General features: G+C 39.7%; 1 protein-coding gene across 2 annotated transcripts; it reads left to right on the top strand.

Moving 5' to 3' along the window:
* Nucleotides 1–275: 275 nt before the first annotated feature.
* Nucleotides 276–16,513, top strand: LOC134319508 (uncharacterized). Of its 2 annotated transcripts, XM_063000736.1 has the most exons (10): nucleotides 276–398; nucleotides 3,234–3,323; nucleotides 3,451–3,501; nucleotides 3,593–3,619; nucleotides 4,658–4,903; nucleotides 8,060–8,149; nucleotides 10,270–10,515; nucleotides 12,744–12,842; nucleotides 14,843–14,918; nucleotides 16,494–16,513. In XM_063000736.1, coding segments are annotated over exons 1-10 (975 nt in total). In that variant the 5' UTR covers nucleotides 276–349; the 3' UTR covers nucleotides 16,495–16,513. The 2 variants fall into 2 exon arrangements, with proteins under 2 accessions (XP_062856806.1, XP_062856797.1); XM_063000727.1 differs by lacking the exon at nucleotides 16,494–16,513 and having other exon boundaries at nucleotides 14,843–15,045.
* The last annotated feature ends 592 nt before the right edge of the window (nucleotides 16,514–17,105 follow it).

The raw sequence follows: 17,105 nt of genomic DNA, 5'->3' as shown, positions 1-17,105 counted from the left end.
ATAGAGTGGACAGGGAGTGGACACGGTATTTAAAAATTCCAGCAGCACTACTGTGGCTAAATAAGTATGTAGAGAAACAGCTGGACTACAGTCAGTAATTGTAGAACTACAAAGTGCTTCTATATGGTAAGTTGAGCTGATAAAAAGGACAGTGAGTGTAGAAACAAGGGGTGGTCATAATGTTATGCCTAATCGGTGTATTTTTCTTAGTGTATGAAAACGTTTGACTTCAGCTGTAACATGTTAAATGATAGCGCTATGCTTGCGACCCCTTCAGTGACTAGGTTACGCCCCCTTTTAGGTGTTTTATATTTCAGGTGGGACTGAGGTTAATAAGACTGGCAGCAAGATGAGAGTAACTGGAACATTCTTGACTCTCATTATCTCTACATCACTGTGTGAGTATTTATTATAACACATACACCACATAACCAAAAGTGTATTAACACCCAATCACATCATTGTTTCAATTTACCTGCTTGTACAACAGACTCCACTGTTTTGGACTGACCTTCCACTAGACTTTAGAACTTGACCGCATGGCCAACTTTATAGGCCAATAGAAAAAAAAGACCATGCTGATTGTTATCAGGGCATCTCGGTGGGTAGCACTGTTGTCTCATAGCAAGAAGGTCCTGTGTTCTATCCCCAGGCGAGGCGGTCCGGGTCTTATGTTCTCCCCGTGTCTGTGTGGGTTTCCTCCAGGAGCTCCGGTTTTCTCCCACAGTCCAAAAACACACAGTCAGGTTAATTGGAGACACTGAATTGCCCTATAGTTGAATGGGTGTGTGTATGTGTGTGTGTATGTGTGTCTGCCCTGTGATGGACTGGCGCCCCGTCCAGGGCCATTGAAAAGCTGGGATAGGCTCCAGCACCCCCTGCAGCCCTAATTGAATAAGCGGATAAGAAAGTGAGTCAGTAAATGAGTGAGTGTTATCAACACAAATTTTAAAAGTCACCAGTAATATGGTATGGGTGGGGCGGCTCGGTGGGTAGCACTGTCGCCTGACAGCAAAAAGGTCCTGGGTTCAGTTCTCAGGTGCAGCGGTCAAGGTACTTTCTGTGTGGAGTTTGCATGTTTTTTCCGTATCTGTGTGGGCTTCTTCCTGGAGCTCTGGTTTCCTTTCAAAGTCCAAAGACATGCAAATCAGGTAAATTAGAGATACAAAATTGTCCATGACTGTGTTTGACATTTAAAATTTGAAATGATGAATCTTGTGTAACCAGTAATTATGTGTCCTGTTATGAATGGTACCAAAGTGTGTAAAACATGATGTTCAAATCCTAATAAATAAATAAATAAGGCTCTACATAATTAAAAGTCGTAAAAATGAGTTATGAATTAATATGCAATTTGCTGTGAAATTCAAAATGTAAGGTTTGTGTTTAGCGATTTAACACTTTTCATTTGTGTAGCATATGAAATTTGAGATGCAATATGAGGCGGTCCTAGCAATCATACAGCAATTACGTTAGTGTAACAGACTTTTCTGTGGTGTAGTGTGCTGACAATGTTTGATGTGTGTGTTTATGTACTGAGTGCATTTTGTCCCTTTGGGGATTCCATAGTGTCGCTTTTCTACACACGTGATCATCTCTCTGTAGTTTGTGCTCAAAAGAACAAGCCAGTAAAGTATTGCCGCTCAGGTGGCGCAGCGGTAAAAAAACACACGCTGCAACCATACGTCGTATCGAATCCAGCTCTGCCTTACCGGCCAAGGCTGAGCGGCTATATGAACAACGATTGGCCTGTTGTTCAGATGGACAGGACTAGGGTCGGAAGTGGGTCTCTCTCTGTCAGAATGGTGCGGTTACGACCTCTGCTGGCTGATTAGAGGAGCCTACACGGAGATGAGGAAGGAGTGCTCTTAGGGTGTGTCTCTCCGCACGCAACGCTAGGTGGCTCAACACTCGTCAATGTGTGGGTGGCAAGATGCATACGGCTTGCTGCTCACATGGTGGAGGGGATGTGGGTTCGCTTCGATCTCCTCGGTCAGGGCAGGGATCGGCAAAGGCAGAGAGGAGGCGTGATGCAAACTGGGCAATTGGACGCGCTAAAGGGGGAGAAAAAGTGGAGAAAATGCATTAAGAAAAAAAAAAAAAGCCAGTAAAGTATTACACTTCTGATAGTTTGTCTATGTACAGTTCATTTCTTTCTTTATAAACTCAAACTCTAAAGACGTTCGGTTACATTAGCAATCGGTTAGACAAAATGTCCAAGATGTAGCATTTATTCTATCATTCAATTTATGAGTGTAATTTAATGACTGCCATTAAATGTGGCACTTCTCATTAAAAATCTATAAAAAAAAAAAAATTTTTAAACAAGGTCTGTGAAATTAAGTAAATTTTCCCATTAATTTGGTAGGGCCCTAGTTATGAGGTAGCTGTTGTTAATGGCATGGGTAATTTGTACAATGCTGGGGTGTACATATGAATTTTGGAGCAACATTTGCTGCTACCTAGAAGACACCTTATTACTCAAGATATGTGACACCTGAGACCCAGACTACTGAGCAGCTGAAATTTTAAATCAAGTTAAAAGGGGAAAAATCCACCTTTACAACTACAACAACTGGTGCCCTGTGTTCCCAATACGATTATAAAAGTAACACAGTGGTAAACATGGCCCTGTCTTACTCACTCACTCACTCACTCACTGTCTTAACCGCTTATCTAATTAGGGTCGCAGGGGGGTGCTGGAGCCTATCCCAGCTTTTCAATAGGTGCAAGGCACACAGTAACACCCTGGACGGGGCGCCAGTCCATCGCAGGTCAGACACACATACACACACCCATTCACCTATAGGGCAATTCAGTGGGTGTGTTCGAAAACCTAGGGTGCTGCCTTGCTGTCTACATAGGCAGCTGCCTTAGTAGAGAGGATTCTAATAAGTCAATGACTTATAAGGCAGGTTATTCGAACTCTAGCTTTTCGAACACACCCAGTGTCTCCAATTAACCTGACTGCATGTTTTTGGACTGTGGGAGGAAACCGGAGCTCCCGGAGGAAACCCTCGCAGACACGGGGAGAACATGCAAACTACGCTCGGAAAGGACCCGGACAACCCCACCTGGGGATCAAACCCAGGACCTTCTTTCTGTGAGGCGACAGTGCTACCCACCGAGCCACCGTGCCAACCCGGCCCTGTCTTAGCTTAAAATAAAGGTATGAATGTTTTACAGTGTATTATCTATTTGTATTTGAGTTTATTTTTTCTCTGTCTCTCTAGACCATTCACTGGCTAAAACCACCTGCCCTAACTGCATGGACTGCATAAATTCTCAGTGCCTGAACTGTACTTTAGATGCACTAGGAAAAGGCACGTAAATATAAATGTACTAAACCCAAAAATAAATAGTCTGCTTGCTTTAACATTGGCTCTATTATTATGATTGCATAACTATGTAACTTGTCCTGATGTTTCATGTGTGGCTTCTGTGTTACAGCTAACGAGATTTGCCAGCAGTGTCTCAGCAACACAATAGAATGTTTTTCTGGTCTGTATCAGGATTCTTTTCCTTTTTTACTTTTATATATGACAACTGCATACCTGATTGATATAACCTATTATATTTCTTTTTTGTTTAGACATTCCTAAAACCTGCAAACTAAAAGGTATCTTCATTTTATTACTGAAATCATAATGTTAATGGTGAACTGGTCAGTATATACAGCAGATTTAAAAAATATTTAGATCCCTTGACTTTTTGCACACTTTTTGTGGTGTGGATTTGATTTTGTATTGATATAATTGCTATGTTTACCCCTCAATCAACTGACATCATGAAAAACATGTTTTCAGAGCCAAATCAGAAAACGTCGAAAAATGCAAATAATAAATAAACACAGAGTTTCTTACATTTACTTTGACTTTTATTTGATTGCAGACAGAATGAACCTGAGCTATTTCATGTTTTATCTGCTCAACTTCATTTCATTCATTAATAAACATCCATTCCTGCATTTCAGACCTGCAACACATTCCAAAAAAAGTTGGGACAGTAAAGCATTTACCACTTTGTAATGTTGCCATTCCTTAAAAGACGTTTTGGCATCAATGATACCAAGTGATTTAGTGTTTTAGCTTTTATTTTGTCCCATTCTTCCTGCAAACACGTCTTAAGATGTGCAACAGTACGGGGTCGTCGTTGTCGCATTTTCCGTTTCAAAATTCTCCACACACTCTCTATTGGGGACAGGTCAGGACTGCAGACAGGCCAGTCCAGTACCCGTACCCTCTTCTTCCGCAGACTTCCTCCTTAAAGACTCAGGTGTGTGCCTTTCCAAACTACCTGTATGTCCAGTCAATTAAATTGCAACAGGTAGATTCCAAATGACCTTTAGACACGTCTTAAGAACAATTACAGCTTTTTTGTCAGATTAAGAGTGAAGTTTCTATTTAGATCATCTGGAAAACAAATACATGATGAGGATGTTAATGCTCAATGTAATATTAGTTATGTTGTACTAACAGCAGCTTTGGTGTAAAGAGCTGGACACCAAACAGCTGGACACCAAAGCATGGCAAAACAGTATTGTCCAATAACTTCTTATTTAAAGCAACAACTGTGGTCTTATCTGCTCAATAAACAATGTAACAAAGTTAACAGAAGTTCTGCAGATTGACATTTGACTTTTTGTTGACTTTCCCAGAGTTTAAAGTACATGTAGATGCTCCTACTCATGTTAAGTATGATAAAGAATTCAACGCAACCTGTAACGCACCACATGACCTGCCTCAATACCTGAATGTGAGCTACCAGTGGCTACTAAACAACAAGTCAGACAGCCAGAACAAAACCATGAGTTTGCGGATTAAGGAGAGGGTGACGCTGAAATGCACTGTACTGAGTCAATGTGGAAACTTCAGCTCTGAAGATCACATGATATCTTCAGATGGTAATTATTATTTATTTATTTTTTTATGCATTTTCTCCCGAGTTTTTTTAGCGCGTCCAAATTTTACCCAATTGCGTTATGCTTCCTATCTACTGGTGCTGACCACCACCCCGATTGAGTAGAGCGAACTGACACACGCCCCCTCCGACACGTGAGCAGTAGCCGACTGCATCTTTTCACCTGCATGAGGCGAGTTCATTTGCGGATCAGCTTTGTGTACGGAGAGCCACATCCTGATCGCATTATTCCTCGACTGTGTGCAGATGCCATCAATCAGCCAGCAGAGGTCGGAATTGCATCAGTTATGATGTCCCTATCCGGCTCCCTCCCTGGATAAACAACAGCCAAACATTGTTCATATAGCTGCCCTACTTGATTCGATCTATTCGAAATCCCAGCTCTGGTGTGCTAGCGTATTTTACTGCTTCATAAGTCTTCATTTCTATTGTTCTTTTTTCAGTTTGAAAAATCTGTGTTTTGGGGGTTTGGGAGGGGGAGTGGTTGTTTGTGCAATGTGTGTGTGTGTGTTGAGGAAGGGCTTTTGGCTCCATCACACAGGACAGTGATAGTTCAGTGGTTAAGGTTGTGGACTAGTGATCAGACGATTGCTGATTCAAGCCCCACCACTGACTGGTTGCCTCTGTTGGGCCCTGAGCAAGGCCATTAACCCTTCATAGCTCAAAGTGTATGTCATTTATAAAACGGATTGTTCCGGTCCTAAAATCTGATTGGCTGAGCCGCGTTCGAAGCCGTTGTAAAATCCCCGATAAACGCACACCTATGACCACCTCACATCATTCCATATTAATACGCCACTGAAAAGAAAAAGTTAATGTTATGTTCGCCCTCATGTTGCCTAGCAACACTGTTAATCGAACTACCTTGCGTCGCAGAAGAATGCTTTATTGTAAGTTTATACACAATAAATACATTTATGAATTAAACATTGTTGTATTTATTGTATTTTATGTTGACCGCCGTTTTATAAAAGCAATAAGCCACTTAAGACCGTGCGTTACTGCTATGATTTTAGCACGGGAAAGAAGTTTTAGTCATTCCCCGTGCTAAAATCACAGTAACGCACGCTCTCTCGTAGCTTATTGCTTTAGTAAATGTCACACTAGAAGTTTAATACAAAATTCTATCAATTATAACAGGTTTAGTGATTGTATGCAATTTTACTATGTCAAATTAGGGTGCAAGTAATGTTTGCCAGTGAAATGAGGAACTCGGCAAATTCTGACATCTGTATGGGTGATGTTTCTCCTAAATTCTGATCTAAAATGATGCAAGCCTTTACTACAGCAGTGTAACATCTGGAATTCACCAAAGTATTATTATTTATTATTATTTAACCAGATTGTAGGTTATTCACTTATAATTTGCAATCAGTCAAGAACCTGAATTAGATTAATTAGAATGTGTACATATATTTTATGGTTGTGTTTTGATCGTTTATGGGGACATTCTCTTAGCTTGCTAACTGCAATGCATGACAGGTAAGGCAGATTACAAACTCCTAATGTCTAAAACTTTACAGAGCTGTTTGTCAGGTTCGAGTAATGTATAGCTAAATGCTAAAGTTCCACTAAATTGGTAACTAAACAGCAGTGATGTACAACACTGTAGTCATCTACAAACCCTAGAAAAGTTGGGATGTTTAAAAAAAATCCACCTCAACTACAACCTCAAATCAGAAAAAGTTGGGACAGTATGGAAAATGCAAATGAAATAAAAATGCAGTGTTCCTTACATTTACTTTTATTTATCCAGTTTGTAAACAAATGCGTGAGAAAATGATTGAAATGTTTAAAAACAATGTACCTCAAAGAAAGATTGGAAGGGATTTGCATATTTCTCCCTCTACAGTGCAGAATATCATTAAACGATTTAAGGAATCGGGAGGAATTTCAGTGGGTAAAGTCCAAGGGTGCAAGCTTAAGCTGAACGCCCGTGATCTTTGATCCCTCAGACAGCACTGCATCAAGAACCGCCACTCAACAATAGCTGATATAACCACATGGACAAGGGATTACTTTGTTAAACCTTTATCGTGCACTACAATACAGAGTTACATGCACAAATGCCACTTAAAACTTTACTGTGCAAAAAAGAAGCCTTATGTTAACCATGTCCAGAAGCGGCGTCGACTTCTCTGGGCTCGGAGGCATCTAGGATGGACCATCACACAGTGTAAACGTGTATTGAGCTCAGATGAATCAGCATTCCAGGTCTTTTTTGGGAAAATGGACGCCATGTGCTGTGGACCAAAAACAAAAAAGACCATCCAGACTGTTATTAACAACAAGTTCAAAAGCCAGGGTCTGTCATGGTATGGGGCTGTGTCGGTGCCCTTGGCAAAGGTCATTTACACTTCTGTGATGGCAGCATTAATGCAGAAAAGTAAATTGAGATATTAGAGCAACATGTGCTGTCTTCAAGACGTCATCTCTTCCAGGGACGTTCATGCATTTTTCAACAAGACAATGCAAAACCACATGCTGCACACATTACAAAGACATGGCTGTGAAAAAAGAGGGTACGGGTACTAGACTGACCTGCCTGCAGTCCTGACCTGTCCCCAATAGAGAATGTGTGGAGAATTTTGAAACGAAAATGCGACAACGACGACCCCGTACTGTTGTACATCTTCAGGCGTGTTTGCAGGAAGAATGAGACAAAATAAAAGCTGAAACACTAAATCACTTGTTATCCTCGGTGCCAAAACGTCTTTTAAGTGTGGTGAAAAGGAATGCCAACATTACAAAGTGGTAAATGCTTTAGTGTCCCAACCTTTTTTAGAATGTGTTGCAGGCCTGAAATGCAGGAATGGATGTTTATTAATAAATGAAATGAAGTTGAGCAGATAAAACATGAAATATCTCAGGTTCATCCTGTCTGCAATCAAAAAAAAGTCAAAGTACATGTAAGAAACTCTGTGTTTTTTTTTTATTATTATTTGCATTTTTCATGCTGTCCCAACTTTTTCTAATTTGGGGTTGTATAACAACTGGTGTCCTGTGATCCCAAATGATTACAGTTTATAAAAGTAACACAGTGGTCAACATGGCCTTGTCTTAGCTTATAATAAACGTATGGATGTTTGTCAGTGTATTATCTATTTGTATTTGAGTTATTTTTTCTCTGTCTCTCTAGACCATTCACCGGCCAACACCACCTGCCCTAACTGTGTGGACTGCATAAATTCTAACTGCCTGAACTGTACTTCAGATGCACTAGGAAAAGGCACGTTAATGTAAATTACCCAACCAAAAAATAAATAGTTTGCTTGCTTTAACATTGGCTCTATTACTATGATGTTGTTTTAGCCAGACATTGGGCTCGCTTTTCTGCCCAAAGATTTTAATATTACTCTTTATCAGACCAGAGAATCTTTTTCCTCAGGGTCATGTACAGTCATGTGAAAAAGTTAGGACACTCCATGAAAACCTTTGTCTTTTTGAACATATTTAAACATATGAACATTTGAGCTTCATTTGAACAGTACTGAGAGATGGAGCTTATATAACTAAACAAATAAAACTGAAAAAATTACTTTTAAACAAGTTAAATGTAATGAACAAAAATGGAAATTTATTCTGAGGAAAAAGTTAGTACACCCCCACATTTATTACTACTTAAAATGTCTAAAATTAGAATCCAGTGCACCACATCAGCTGCAATGATTAGACCATCGTTAGAGGACATTGAAGTTTTATTTAAACTACAGACATTAGTTTGGTTTGCTCTTGATTGTTGAAGTGAGATCACTATGGTGAGATCTAAAGAGCTCTCTGAGGCCTTCAGAAAGAAGGTTGTAGATGCATATGAGTCTGGAAAGAGATTTAAAATGATCTCAAAACAATTAGAAATCAGCCATTCCACTGTCCGTAAAATTATTTACAAGTGTAGAACATTTAAAACAACAGCCAACATGGCCAGGTCAGGCCGTCCTAGCAAGTTCAGCCCAAGAGCAGACCACAAGGTGGGTAAAGAAGTCAATAATCCTACGCTGTCATCACGGGACCTACAGCTAGCTCTTGCCACAGTTGATGTCAAGGTACATGCATCTACCATCAGAAAGAGACTGCACAAGTTTGATTTTCATGGGAGGTGTGCAAGGAGGAAACCCTTGCTGTCAAAAAAAAAAACATCAGGGCAGGACTAAAGTTTACCAGAGAACAACAGACAAAGACCAGGACTTCTGGAACAATGTGCTTTGGACAGATGAATCCAAAGTTGAATTATTTGCACACAGTTACAGAAGGCGCAAACCAAACACAACATTTGAGCACAAGAACCTCATACCAACTGTGAAACATGGAGGTGGAAATGTCATGGTTTGGGGGTGCTTTGCAGCAGCAGGGCCTGGCAAGCTCTCCATTATACGTAGAATCCACCATGAATTCTTCACTGTATCAGAGAGTGCTTGAGGTAAATGTAAGACCATCCGTCCAAAAACTGAAACTGAAGCGGGTGTGGACCATGCAGCATGACACCGACTCAAAACATTCCAGTAAATCCACCAAGGAATGGCTCAAAAGAAAGAAATGGAGAGTTCTGGAATGGCCAAGTCAAAGCCCGGATCTTAATCCTATTAAGATGCTGTGGGGTGATTTGAAACGGGCTGTGCATGCAAGAAACCCCTCAAACCTCACACAGCTGAAGAAATTCTGCATGGAGGAGTGGGGAAAACTTTCTCCCAGTCGATGTCAGAGACTGGTAGATGGTTATAGGAAACGTTTAATTGAGGTTATTTCAGCCAAAGGGGGAAATACCAGCTATTAGGGCATAGGGTGTCCTAACTTTTCCTCACAATAAATTTCCATTTTTGTTCATTACATTTTAAAACTTGTGTTTAAAAGTAATTTTTTCAGTTTTATTTTGTTTAATTATATAAGCTCATCTCTCAGTACTGTTCAAATGAAGCTCAAATGTCCATAGTTTAAATATGTTCAAAAAGACAAAGGTTCTCATGGTGTGTCCTAACTTTTTTACATGACTGTACATGCCATGTTGCCACTCTATCATAAAGGCCTAATTAAAAGAGTGCTGCAAAGACGATTGTCTTAGATCCATAAACAGTTTCTTAGTTTGTGACCATCTGGAAAACAAATTTTCCTACTTAACAAATACACGATAAGAATGTTAATGCTCAATGTAATATTAGTTATGTTGTACTAACAGCAGCTTTGGTGTAAAGAGCTGGACACCAAACAGCTGGACACCAAAGCATGGCAAAACAGTATTGTCCAATAACTTCTTATTTAAAGCAACAACTGTGGTCTTATCTGCTCAATAAACAATGTAACAAAGTTAACAGAAGTTCTGCAGATTGACATTTGACTTTTTGTTGACTTTCCCAGAGTTTAAAGTACATGTAGATGCTCCTACTAGTGTTAAGTATGATAAAGAATTCAACGCAACCTGTAACGCACCACATGACCTGCCTCAATACCTGAATGTGAGCTACCAGTGGCTACTAAACAACAAGTCAGACAGCCAGAACAAAACCATGAGTTTAAGGATAAAGGAGAGGGTGACGCTGAAATGCACTGTACTGAGTCAATGTGGAAACTTCAGCTCTGAAGATCACATGATATCTTTAGATGGTAATTATTTACAGTACATTGTATTTGTCTACATGTTTCATGAGTGTGTGTTCAATCTTAATTTCTATTGTTCTTTTTTGGGTTTAAAAAAAATCTGTGTTTTGGGGGGTTTGGGAGGGGGAGTGGTTACTTGTGTAATGTGTGTGTATTGAAGAAGAGCTTAAGGCTTAGTCACACAGAAGGATGGCCCAAGAAGGATGGGCCCTGCTGAGTCTGGTTCCTCTCAAGGTTTCTTCCAGTAATTTTCAGGGAGTTTTTCCTCGCCACAGTCACCCTCGGCTTGCTGAACAGGGGGTTTTTGTATCTGTTGGGATTTTGTAAAGTTGCTTTGAGACAATGTCTATTGTAAAAAGCGCTATATAAATAAAGTTGACTTGACTTGACTTGACACAGGACAGTGATAGTTCAGTGGTTAAGGTAGTGGACTAGTGATTAGACGATTACAGATTCAAGCCCCACCACCACCATTTATGTTCCCTACATAGTGCACTAAGTTGTATATCAGATAACGGATTTATGTTCCCTACATAGTGCACTAAGTTGTATATCAGATAACGGATTTATGTTCCCTACATAGCGCACTAGATAGTATTTTAGATATGAATTCATGTTCCCTACACAATGCGCTAGATTGTATATCAGATACCGGATTTAATACGCGATCGGGAAAAAAGTCTGTGTCACCTGCATGCGCGTTTGTGTCGCTCTTGGCCGCTCGTTCTAGATTCCGGGAGATTTTATCTGACTTGCGGGCATCAGGGAGCAGCTATGTATATGCGGGAGACTCCCGGAACTTCCGGGAGACTTGGAATGTCTGTAAATAGCTTAAATTGTATTCAGTCATGACTGTAAGTTGTTTTGGATAAAAACGTCTGCTCAATGCCACAAATAAAAATGCATAAGAAATGTCACACTAGATGTTTAATACAAAATTTCATAAATTATAGTAGATTTAGTGGTATTGAGCAATGCTTGGAATCAATTTCAGTGCAAGCTTAAGCTAAACGCCCGTGATCTTCAATCCCTCAGACGGTGCTGCATCAAGAACCACCACTCAACTATAGCTGATATACAGTATACAGAGCTTCTTACATTTACTTTGACTTGTATTTATTTTATTACAGACAGGATGCACCTGAGATATAGTCTGTTCAACTTAATTTCATTTATTAATAAACATCCATTCCTGCATTTCAGGCCTGCAACACATTCCAAAAACAGTTGGGACAGTAAAGCATCTACCACTTTGTAATGTTGCTATTCCTTTTCACCACACTTAAAAGACGTTTTGGCAGCGAGGATACCAAGTGATTTAGTGTTTCAGCTTTTATTTTGTCTCATTCTTCCTGAAAACACGTCTTAAGATGTGCAACAGTACGGGGTCGTCGTTGCCACAATTTTTGTTTCAAAATTCTCCACACATTCTCTATTGAGGACAGATCAGGACTGCAGACAGGCCAGTCCAGTACCCGTACCCTCTTCTTCTGCAGCCATGACTTTGTAATGTGTGCAGCATGTGGTTTTGCATTGTCTTGTTGAAAAATACATGGACGTCCCTGGAACAGATGACGTCTTGAAGGCAGCATATGTTGCTCTAAAGTCTCAATGTACTTTTCTGCATTAATGCTGCCATCACAGAAGTGTAAATGACCTTTGCCAAGGGCACTGACACAGCCCCATACCATGACAGACCCTGGCTTTTGGACCTCCGATGCCACTTTTAGACATGGTTAACAGGCTTCTTTTTTGCACAGTAAAGTTTTAAGTGGCATTTTTGCATGTAACTCTGTATTGTAGTGCTTGACAAAGGTTTGCCAAAGTAATCCCTCACCCATGTGGTTACATCAGCTATTGTTGAGTGGTGGTTCTTGATGTTCATTTACTTCTTCCTTCATTATTAATAACTGCACTGTAGATAACTTTTTGCAATTTTTGTAAAATTCAGCTTCCATTCAATCTTGGTTGTTATGTTTGTTCTGTTTTTTTATCTATCTGTCTGTCTGTCTGTCTGTCTAGCTACCTACTTTTGTCTTCTGTTGTTCTAGTCCAGTTATCTCAAAGTTTGATATGTTGTGTGTTTTAAGGTCCTTTTCCTCTCAGTATAGTGGTTAAAAGTGGTCATATAAATTAACATAGCCTTCCTGTCAGCTTAAATTGTCTTTAAACTGTCACCTACACAGTGTTACCGGCTGACACCAATAATGTTGTTTTTCTCTTGCTGCATTTAGATCAGATAACACTGATTCTGGTCATCTGTGCAATTGGAGCTGTGTTTGTCATCTTATCTGCCTATTTTGCCATGAAGATGAAGCTAAGGCAAACCAACCGTAAGTTTAACCATAATCTTAAACATGTTTTACCTTAAATTAAAAAATAAATCTTAAGACTTTCAAATTACACAAGAAAAAAAGAAAAGAGATTTAGGGATAAATGTATTAAACATGAAAAAAGAATCAGGCAGTGGTGACTGTGGACTGTTTAGCAGGTCAGGTTATGTATCAACCAGTAATTGGCAAAATATTTGCAAAGAAATCCTCAGTTTGCTATTGAAAAGTTTAATAAATGCAGAACATGATGTGACACAGTGGTTAACTTGCATCTGTCTCAGTTTTCTGAGTGTGTTGCAGGCAAGACATTCTAAATGTGTTTATATATAGTAGAAAATACAATTAAGTTGGTCAGTGAAAATATTGGAATTCTTTGTAGTTTTGTCAGTCAAAGGTTTAAAAGAGTTCCCCGATTTTTTGAAGTCGAGGTGGGTATATTGCTGCTCACGCCTCCGACGACCCACATGCAGCCCTTAATGGAACCTTTTTCCACCCATGCACTCTGCACAGGCACTCTATCTACCAATCAGGGTCCTTACACAGCGTTTGAAGACCCTGCCCACATATTCCGGTCATCCCTCCCTGCAGGCACTACCAATTATGGTGCCCAGTCAACCGATGGCAACGCCAAGTTTCAAACTGAGAAGTTCAGAATCTTGGTGCTGGTGTGCTAGCGGAATATCCCGCTGTGCCGCCTGGGCACCTTAGACTCTAGTTTTTGCTGTAAATGAAGTTTTGCATTGTCTTTTTTATTTATTTATTTAATTATTATTTTAATATAGAGTGGAATTTATTGTTTCATCAACAACAGAAAGACATTTAGGACCTGTAACATTTTAGATCATCACACCATCTACCACCATGTCTAACAGTTAGTTAAATTGCCAAAAGAGTTGGATAAATTTGATTGTTTGAATTAATAGAATTACGTTTTACGAAATGTTTTCTTTAATAATCTGAAATCATTATTGTGTGACAAAATGCAGTAACAAGAATTCAAAAAGCTTAACAGTGTAAACTGCTGCTTCTTACTTCAATCAGCTAATGCCAAGTTCACACTACACGACTTTCCAAGTTGTCAGATCGCTGTACAGTTAACACTACACAACTGGATCTCTTGCAATTGGGAGTCTTTTAAGTCGTTGTGTATTTCACACTATACGACTGATCGGCGATAAGGGGGTTTCAAACTACATGACCTACCATCAGGAATCGCAGGCGAGTCTGTCTGGTCTCCCAAACTACGTTTTGTCACGAAAACAAATGCAAGAATTGACGAAAGGTTTAGTGATACTATGTCCAAAAATGCACGTCAATAAGTAGCGAGTGATCAAAGTTTGTGCGCTGATGTGTAGCGTAAAATCAAGGAGAAAAAATAAATGAATCTGAGTGGAGTTGGCTACACAAGCAGCATGGATTGTTCTATAGTGAGTTGGAGGTTAATAAATATTCTTGCAATGCAATGTGGGTGTTATGTGTTGTAGAGAACAATAAGGTCAGAAATACTGTAAAACTTGTGTCTGTGCGCCAATGTATCCTGATATAAACTATATTATGCCCCTGCCCCACTTTTTTACATCTTCTACCCTGCGTTTCCCCTCACACTGTATCTTGTGTTCTCATTGGCTGTTCGACATAGCACTCATTGCCAGTCGGGCAACTCGGATCCAGATATCTGACATGCTAGAAATCTCTCTTCGGTCGAGCCACTCGGATCGAGTTGTTGGGTAGTTCACACATAGTGATTGAGAGCCGAGTTTCGATCGCCGAGCGAATGCCGAGTTGCTCCCGAGCCGGCAAATCTAGCGCCGACCAGTCGCCGAGCGAAAATCAGGTCAAAAATCGTGTAGTGTGAACTAGGCATTAGCTGCTGCTTCTTGCTTCAATCAGCTAAAAGATCAGCTTGGATCACATTGCAGTACCAGCATGTAACATAGTGGAATATTGTGTGTGTGTACAATTTCCTAAAATTAATTGTGTCTATGTTTGTATGTCTATAGTACATCGTGAGGCCATGCGGCGCCAGAGGCAAGAAACGCAACGTGAAGTCACCACCACCACCAGCACCGGCTACTGGTGAGAGACGCGACCTACAGAGCTGGTCTCAAAGACCAAGATCATTTAAATATTTGTCTATTGCCTAGTCTTTTTTCTTTCATTATTTAATAAATGTACACATTTAGCTACTGTAAATTACTCACTTACACAATAATTGTTTAATTAGGATTAATTTTCTCTGTACAGTTTTTGTCTATTTTATGTCACTTAGTGCAGAATTAGTAACCTCTTTATATTAAGTACCCAATGGCCCTGTATACTGTATTTTATACCAATATTATACACTGATCAGCCATAACATTAAAACCACCGCCTTGTTTTTACACTCACTGTCCATTTTATCAGCTCCACTTACCATAAAGAAGCACTTTGTAGTTCTACAATTACTGACTGAAGTCCATCTGTTTCTCTACATCCCTTTTTAACCTGCTTTCACCCTGTTCTGCAATGGTCAGGACCACCACAGGACCATCACAGAGCAGGTATTATTTAGGTAGTGGATGATTCTCAGCACTGCAGTGACACTGACATGGTGGTGGTGTGTTAGTGTGTGTTGTGCTGGTATGAGTGGATCAGACATCGTGTCCACTCATTGTCTACTGTATTAGTCACTCCTACCTAGTTGGTCCACCTTGTAGATGTAAAGTCAGAGACGATCGCTCATCTATTGCTGCTGTTTGAGTTGGTCATCTTCGAGACCTTCATCAGTGGTCACAGGATGCTGCCCATGGGGCGCTGTTGGATATATTTGGTTGGTGGACTATTCTCAGTCCAGCAGTGACAGTGAGGTGTTTAAAAACTCCAGCAGCGCTGCTGTGTCTGATCCACTCATACCAGCACAACACACACTAACACACCACCACCATGTCATTGTCACTGCAGTGCTGAGAATGATTCACCACCTAAATAATACCTACTCTGTTGTGGTCCTGGGAGAGTCCTGACCATTGAAGAACAGGGTGATAGCAGGCTAAAAACATATGTAGAGAAACAGATGGACTACAGTCAGTAATTGTAGAACTACAAAGTGCTCCTATATGGTAAGTGGAGCTGATAAAATGGACAGTGAGTGTAGAAACAAGGAGGTGGTTTTAATGTTATGACTGATCAGTGTATGTTAAATAATTAGGTTAATTTCAACTCATATTATCTTCTGTAATCATATACTGTAAGCATATTAGATTTTTTTTCTACATTGTAAAACCTTAATTTTATAGATGTTCTAGTGCAAATGAGAATTGAATACAAACAGAAATCAGTGATCTTTTTTTATTCAAAAAGAACAAAACACAATTATTGATGTTTTTATAGTTTTAGTTTATGTATTTGTTTTGTAAAAACTTACAAAACAAATACATAAACTAAAACTATAAAACATCAATAATTTGTATACAAATTTTGATGTCTGTATAATTTTTCAAAAAAGTTAGAAAAAGAGGATGTTTACCACTGTCACATTTACCTTTTCTTTTAACAAAAATGTAATAATAGTTTTGGGATTAAATACAAAGATGCTACTCTGCAAACCTTTTTGTCCAGTATTAATGCCTTATCTTAGAGATGATCTTACCTTATGTGCTCAAATTTCTACAGACACACTTCAAAATGCAGTGGAAAGGCTTCTCAGAACAAGAGTAAATTGTGACATCTGCAAAATGAGGGCAGACAGTATACTTATGCCCATGGTTTTGGAATGGGATTTCCATCTAGCTCATCGTAACGTGTCCAAATACTTTTGATCATATAATGTATATTAGATTTTCTGCTATACTGTGCCTCACCAATTGCTGGTGTTATTACAATGAAAAACATCAGAAAAAACCTTGTTATATACACCGATCAGCCTTAACATTAAAACCACCTCCTTGTTTCTACACTCACTGTCCATTTTATTGGCTTCACTTACCATATAGAAGCACTTTGTAGTTCTACAATTACTGACCGTAGTCCATCTGTTTCTCTGCATACTTTGTTAGTCCCATTTCATGCTGTTCTTCAATGGTCAGGACCCCCACAGGACCACTACAGAGTAGGTATTATTTGGGTGGTGGGTCATTCTCAGCACTGCAGTGACACTGACATGGTGGTGGTGTGTTAGTGTGTGTTGTGCTGGTATGAGTGGATAAGACACAGCAGCACTGCTGAAGTTTCTAAACACCTCTGAGAATAGTCCACCAACCAAAAACATCCAGCCAACAGCGCCCC

Source organism: Trichomycterus rosablanca, chromosome 1, assembly GCF_030014385.1.
Source record: "Trichomycterus rosablanca isolate fTriRos1 chromosome 1, fTriRos1.hap1, whole genome shotgun sequence".
NCBI lineage: Eukaryota > Metazoa > Chordata > Actinopteri > Siluriformes > Trichomycteridae > Trichomycterus > Trichomycterus rosablanca.
The sequence above is the reverse complement of the archived record's forward strand: the minus strand, read 5'-3'. Positions and strand labels throughout refer to the sequence as shown.

Coding starts and splice junctions, on each gene's coding strand:
- LOC134319508 (XM_063000727.1), top strand. CDS start 350: ATGAGAGTAACTGGAACATTCTTGACTCTCATTATCTCTACATCACTG. Junction 3,324..3,450: donor TTTAGATGCACTAGGAAAAG/GCACGTAAATAT, acceptor TCTGTGTTACAG/CTAACGAGATTTGCCAGCAG. Junction 12,843..14,842: donor GAAGCTAAGGCAAACCAACC/GTAAGTTTAACC, acceptor GTATGTCTATAG/TACATCGTGAGGCCATGCGG.